Source organism: Mastomys coucha, unplaced genomic scaffold (genome assembly GCF_008632895.1).
Source record: "Mastomys coucha isolate ucsf_1 unplaced genomic scaffold, UCSF_Mcou_1 pScaffold16, whole genome shotgun sequence".
Taxonomy (NCBI): Eukaryota; Metazoa; Chordata; class Mammalia; order Rodentia; family Muridae; genus Mastomys; species Mastomys coucha.
The window spans coordinates 47,098,982-47,106,412 of NW_022196898.1; the positions used below are offsets into that span (position 1 = coordinate 47,098,982).

Consider the following 7,431-nt stretch of genomic DNA (forward strand, 5'->3'; position numbering starts at 1 on the left):
TTTTTTGGAGGGGAAACTGTGAAAGGAGAAATTTACATGTAAATAAAGAAAATATCTAATAAAAAAAACCACAAAGTACTGATGCAAGTGATGATCTCTAAGAATAACAATACGGAAGTCTGTATAGTACTCAGTTGTCTGCTATACAGAGATCAAAATTTCTGTAATACAAAGTCACCTTTTCCACGGTACACAAAAAGATTGCCCCAACAGAAGAAGGAGTTAAGGATGTGGGGAGAGCAGTGGGAGCCTGTGACGGGTGGGCAAAGAAGGCTGAGGGAAAGGTGGGCAAGCATAAGAGGAATCAACCAGGGAGGCAGGGAAGGAGTGGGGGGTTGAGAACTAAAAGAAGCTAGTTTTGTTTGGCAGTGTAGTAGCAAAGCCCAATTCTGCATATATTGATTTAAGAATATTAAAAAAGAATCCCTAGAAGGCTTCAGCAGGCTAGCCAGTGCTTACTCAGCCAGAGTAATTATTTAATTAATTTAATGTCTTTTTTTTTTTTTTTTTAATGCAGAAGCATAGTTTTACTCTGTAGCCTGGCTGGCCTGGAGTATGCTGCCGTGCTGGCTCTGCATGGCCATTCAGATCATCTGTTAGACTTTGGGCTTGTTCATTTAAGTGTCGGTGATGGGGCATTTGATGCTCTACCTGGACGTGGCAGGACTGTAGGGACTGCTGAGTCTTTGTTTCCCACCACTGTTCTCAGAGTGTGGTTCTCATGGTGCTAGAGCCATGGCTCATCAGATTAATGTGCTAGCTGCCAAAACTGAGGGCTTGAAGTTGATCCCCAGGACCCATAGGGACATGCTGGAAGGAGAGAATCGACTCCCAAAAGGTGTTCAAGTGCACGTCCCCCAGTATATAAATAAATGTAAAAGAAGAAGAAGAAACTATTTCATAGAACTCGCTTGATGTAGCCTGTACACTTGGGATTAACAGCAAAAGCTCTCATGAGTGATCTCAAGTATTGTCTTTTGCAACAATTAACAATTTGGGATTTTTAATCTCTTCAGGGTACAGTCACTAACATTAATAAAAGTATAGGTTTTGGTCTGCCCAGGACCTTTTGCAAGAAGAGTTTCAGCTCTGTTGTGAGTTGGTGAACCTGTGCCACCTCTGATTGGATCCCCACGCTCTTTTCTGGACTTCATCATTGTCCAGTGCCAGTGTTTCTGCTAAAGTGAGCCAGTTAATTTGCTTAGGGGTGGCTTCTGTTAAGGAAATATGCCTGAAATTAAAACTGAGGGAGATATAAATGTTCCCCTTACTCTGTCTACTGCAGTGGAACCCACCCGTCTAGTGCATGCATGCGTGCCTGTGGGCTAATCTTGAAGGTGTTTTCTTTGCGGCTTGCCTGCTGTCCACTGGGGAGCCCACGTTCCTTTCATTTTCATTCTTCTCCAACTGCAGTGCTTTTGAACACAGAGCCCGCCTCCCCCCAATCCTCCCACCACCCAAACTCCACATTCCTACTCTGTGATCTCATGGTGCCAGGCATATCTCCCCTGCCATGCCGTCAGACCGCCTGCTGGCTCTTACTGAGGAACGACTACAACATAAACTTGGCTCAGAAGAGCAGGACGCTCTCTGTATATTTTTAAGACCAGGGATCCAGATCCCATTTAGAGGCTGTGTTTGTTTAATAGCCCCTTGAAAACGGAACAAAACATTTCTTGTTGCTCTTACTTCTTGGTAACATCATTCCCTCTGCACTTATGTGCAGAGTCTCAGAAACCAGGGAATGGAAGAGATGCGTTAGCTCATGGCTAATCTGTTCCCACTGCTCACGGGGCCTCTTTCCCACAGTCCATCTTCTTGTGCTTTTCTCTTCGAGTCTTCTCAAGAATTTATTTTCTCCAGTTCTCCTGGGGCACAGTTTCTGAGTTTGACCATAGAGGAATTTATGCATAACTATTCATATTCCTTTCTTCAGCTCAATATTCCTGATCTCCCTTTATATTACCATAAACAGCAGCTCTTCTTCTTGGTCAAGTATTTCTGGATGGTATTTTCACTTCCATTTACTAAGTTCAGAGTTTGTTTTCCTGCCTTACTTTCCCTCTTCATCAATCAGCCCTGATGCCCATTAATCATCTTTCAGTGCTCTGAAAACCCATTGCTTATTCCCATATCAGAGCTACTTCAGGTCCCTGGGTACTGGAGGGAGCTTCTCTAAAACATGTTCATCTTGTCTGTCTCCCTCCTTCTTTCTGTCCATCTATCCATCCATCCATCCATCCCCCATCTTTCTGTCCTTATTCTTCCCTTCTCTCTTTGCCCTTCTCCTAGTCTCTTCCTTTTCTCCCTCTTCACCTTCCTCAATTCTCAACTGGAAAATTTTTCAGTACTGCTTATAAATTATGATTTGAAGAGTTCATTGAAAGGGTATGTGTGTGAGAAAGTGGGTTAAGATTGTGAGTTGTTTGATTATATTTGTTCATAGTTACTTGAATGGCATTTTTCATATCCTCAGAGCTACAAATCTTTTGGACCTCCTGCTGACTGCTTGGATCGAATTCAATGTTGGACTGTGGAAATATGATGTAACATTCTATTTTGGCACTGTCATCCTATTAGCTGAGAAAAACACAAACTATATTTGTAGAATTTGGAGTTCTTGAAGAAAGAGAAGAGAAAAAGTTAAGTAGCCTTGACACTCACTTATTTAAAGTAGATTAGCTCTCAGGACCTCTTGTTAGGTAAAAGAGATACAGATGCCGTATGTTGTGTAGTTTCCCATATTGGAGAATCTAGTGTCATAAAGATGTCCACTCTGCCCCAACCAGCCTCATTTCAGGTTCTAACCCTGATTTTCCTCGCACTCTCGGATCACAGAGCAAGGAGAAGAAACAGGCGTTTCCCACACATAGTGCTGGGATAAGCAGCTACTCATAAAAGAAAATCTAATACCTAGCTCATACATTATGTAAGACAAACAAAAACACTCCAAATTACTGCAGTCCTAGATATGAAAGATGAGTAAAACATTATAGTGTACATGTACAATTTATATGAATATACATACATATGTTTGTGCATATATCTTCAGGACCTTATAGTATTGAGAGATTGAAAAATGACAGAACTATTTTACCAAAAGCAATAAAATCTTATTCAGTGATGCTGAAGAGAACGTGGTAGCTGGCTGCCGTAGTTACTCCTCTGTTGCTATTCAAGTCTGTAGTCAAGTGCTTTACATTGATTTAACTACTAAAGAACTTCCCTTTGTCAAAAGATACCAGGCAGAAGTAACCACATGCTCTGAGAATGTACTTCCTCTATGTGTAATCAGCTATAGTATCTAGAACATAACAAATTCTTAAACAATGAAGACAACTCATCTAAATAAAGCACAGAATAGCTTGACCAGGATTTTCACAATATAAGTACAACTAGATAGTAATAGAAGAATCTCAACATATTTAATAATCAAGGAAATGAAGTTAAACTGTAGTAAGACTCTGCCTGTGTTTGTTCTGTTAGCTGAAAAGAGTAGAATAAGCAGTACCAAGTAGTGATAGGAATGTGGAGTTGTGGGAACTGGTGGTAGAGAGCAGATATTGTTATATACTTGGGAACAGTTCACCAGGCTCTGGTGTATTTGAGTTTGCAGTTTCACCCCTACATAAAGAGTGACTTGACAAGTGGCTCAGAGAGATGTGTCTGTAACAATAGTTTTTATTCTTTTGTAACCATCTTGCAAATTTTCAGACCAACAGGAAAATGACAGAAGTATTTTACCAAAAGCAATAAAGTCCTGATCAGTGATGTGAAGAGAACATGGTGGCTGGCTGCTGTGGTTACTCTTCCGTTCTGTGATAAAGCAGCAGGAGCAGGGAAACTTAAGAAGACTGACTTTATTTGGGTCTACTGTTCAGAGGGTTCAGTGGCCATCGTGGCAGGAGGGCATAGCAGCTGCAGCAGGAGCAGGAGAGGAGCCTGAGACCTCAGCCACAAGCACACAGCAGAGAACAAACTGTAAGAGGGATGAGGCTGCGTGATCTCAAAGCCCACCCCCAGTGATGCACTTCCTCCAGCATGGCTGTACCTCATAAACCTCACACAAACAGTACCACCAACTGGGAAGCAAGTGTTCAAATAGTAAACTAGCAGATGTGGGACTTGATCATTCAAACTACCACAAGAGTAGACTTTGAAATCCTACATCTGCCATTTCTTTGCTGTGTGACCATGGGCAAGCTATTGCTATATGTAAGGTTTGGGTTCTCATCTGTAAATGGAAGTAGTAATAAGCCTACTGTGTTGGGTACTCAATTAAACGTGATCCTGTATATGAAGAACTGGGCATATTATACCAGCATAATTATCTAGTAAATTATGGGCACTGTTAAGATTTTCTTATGATGCTAACTAAAACAATATAAGTTTGATTGGTTAGAACATTTAGTCTGCACATTTACTAATGTACACTCAAAACTTTTTGATTTGTCACTATAATACTAAATCACTCTGGAAAAATAATTTTACTCTCATTTAGTTTTTACTCCTCATTTTTTAATAGCAACACTAGAAAATGTTACTCAAAGGGGAGACATGGCTGTGATAAAAAATATTTGTATAATTGAGAAAATTATGCAGACTTTTAAAATTTCCCTAGCAAATTAAAACCTAAATATGATTATGAAAATACTATCTTTAAAATATTATAATGAAGTTTATATATTCTAATTCTACCCAAGATCCTACCCATTAAATTATAGTACCAAATAAGAAATAACTAAGTGACAGTATATTTTAGCCTAATGTCGTGGACTTCATTTTTTCTTTTCAAATAAAAAAGTGAAGTCACTCTCAAAATCCTAAGGCTCATTTAATGTCTGATGAGATGGAGTCTACATGCACAAGCATCATTGTGTCCACTGGGACCAAAGCCAAGCTTTTCCTCTTGGGAACTGCTGTCCACTTACCTCATTCCTGGTTCATTCTGATCCTATCTGTATTGCCCCCTTGTACCTCACCTTTGCATGAGTACAGCCTCTATCTTCAACTAGATCCCTATCTTTTGGCCAAGCAGACCTTTTCCTAAGTATCCTTGTGCTCATACATTTTGGGATTAAGAAAAACTATTTTTAATACCCTTTTGTGTCTAACAGCACCCAGCATAGTGATTGACAGAGGGCACACAAAACAGTACCAGGTGATGGCCATCAGACTGCACTGTGTGGAAGCAGGACTGTAACTGGGTTTGCTCTGCTTTGCTTTGTTACAGAAGGAAAGTGAGGATCGAGTATTTTCTGGCATTCAGCCTACAGGAATCCCCCACCTGGGAAATTACCTTGGAGCCATCGAGAGCTGGGTGAAGTTACAGGAGGAGTATGACACAGTGATATACAGCATCGTGGACCTCCACTCTATCACTGTCCCCCAAGACCCCACCGTCCTCCAGCAGAGCATCCTGGACATGACTGCTGTGCTTCTTGCCTGTGGCATAAACCCAGAGAAAAGTATACTTTACCAGCAGTCGAAGGTCAGCATCTCAGACCAGAGCCTAGAGGACTTAGGTTTTTATATCATTTGAAGCTCCTGTTCACAACCTTTTATTAATTGTTCAAGGATGACTTCATCTAATGTAATGTTTCCAGTTTGATATTTACATCATTAAGTACCCTTATATTTAATACTGATTTTCAGCTTCCTCCCACTGCACTTTACAGTCTCTCATCCACCCCACAGTTATGCTGCATTTGTTCTTTGGCCCTGGGATTGTTTTCTGTGCTGGATTGCATTCAGTCCGATGACCTCCCACTGTTGACTAAGCTCCCTATGATCAGGAGTGAATTTTGTGACCAATGATTTTTTTGTAATTCCAATGGCAGTTCCTTGAGTACTGAATTTGGAAGGCCTATTGGGTAATTTCCATTGTTCATTCTTTGTATAATCACTTTTGAAAGGGTTTGACAAAACAAGCCAGGAAATAAGACAAAGTACCAGAGTTTTGTGTATACGCCAAGAACATCTTCAGAAAGCCAAAAATAAATAAAGCCAAGGTATTTGACTCATACCTTTACTGTGGATGAGTCATTTGATCTTAGACAGGAAGAGATCCTGGCCTAGAGACAACAATTTAGAGGCATGCTAGCAAAGAAGATAGGAACTCCTACTGGATCACACCCTTGTCACATATCTGCTTTAACCTGTAGCAAAGCCTCAGTCATTGGATCCCCTCTCCTGATCATACACTTCTTTCTACTGAATATATGTTTTAACATATATTTTTTTATTATCCCGGACTGTATCTTAATGAATCATAGAGTAAGCAGCTGAAAAGCATAGGAGTAGAATGCTTGTCTAATATGCTCAGAGTCCTGAGTTGAATCCCCAGCAAGGCCAAGCACACGCACATTAAATGAAAGATGCATTTAAAAAATTAAGTCTTCAGTGTAAGCTTGTCACTCATGTGCATATGTGAAATAAGGTCATCATTAAGAGGATCGCACAGACAGCTTACCTGGATCTTCTCTACAGTTGATTGGGGGGCTTTTACTCGTAATGCTTCAAGGTTGATGTTGGACAAATCTAAAGTATTTATCTAAATTGGGCAAATCTGGGTTTCTTAATAATTTCTGTGTATCCAGGGGCTTTTGCTTTTTAAAAAGCAGCAATAGATCAGCTGTATCTCTACACACCTGCACACATTTTTTTTGTGCTGTCTTTATCCTTAGTTTTACTTTTAAAACATGGCTTACTTGTATTTTTTTATTTATGGATCTTTTGTCTGCATATTTTTCTGTGCACCATGTGTATGCAGTGCCTGTGGAGGCAAGAAGCAGGGACTGGATAGAACTGGAGTTACAGATGGTTGCGAGTGCCACATAGGTGCTGAGAACAGAACCTGGTCCTCTGCAAGAGCAGACAGTGCTCTTTAGCACCGCATCATGTCATCCCCTGCCCCAGTCTTCAGGCTGCTGGTCCCCAGTCCTCTCGAGCTGTCAGTCATCCTACCTCGGAAGCACTTCGCCCTCTTTCTAAAGGATGGTGATGCTTGTGACTCATGGTTCTAGCTCACTCCAGCCCTTGCCCCCGTCTCTGACACCTCAGAGCTGCTCATCCTCAAGACACTTTTCAAGTCACTTAAATGCATTTCTCAAAGCACATCGGCTTCACTCCATCTGAGCCAGTTTTCATACAGCCTCTTCTTTGATCCTTATTTGATGTTATTCCTAAAACTTGCATTCTCGGCCACAAGTTCTATTGCCATATTTCTTGGAGGTGAATATGTCTACCCTCTCCAGAGTAACTGCTGGCCTGGTTACTTTTTGAAGTAATCTTTAAAGTAAAGGCTATTTTGAAGCTACATCCAACAAGTGTACTTTCATTCATTTCAGCTCATTCCTCTAAAGAGGAATTACCATATGATAATATTTAACATCACATTAGCATATTATAAATATTTCTTTTTTTTTTTTA

The 7,431-nt window shown here is 40.6% G+C and overlaps 1 protein-coding gene across 2 annotated transcripts in view; it reads left to right on the top strand.

Moving 5' to 3' along the window:
* Wars2 (tryptophanyl tRNA synthetase 2, mitochondrial) overlaps window positions 1-7,431 on the top strand; it is a 76,484-nt gene that overhangs the window by 39,729 nt on the left and 29,324 nt on the right. For both annotated transcript variants that reach the window (XM_031374963.1, XM_031374964.1), the window contains exon 2: window positions 5,234-5,491. In XM_031374963.1, coding sequence (XP_031230823.1) covers window positions 5,234-5,491 — 258 coding nt within the window. The remainder of the gene's footprint in view (window positions 1-5,233; window positions 5,492-7,431) is intronic.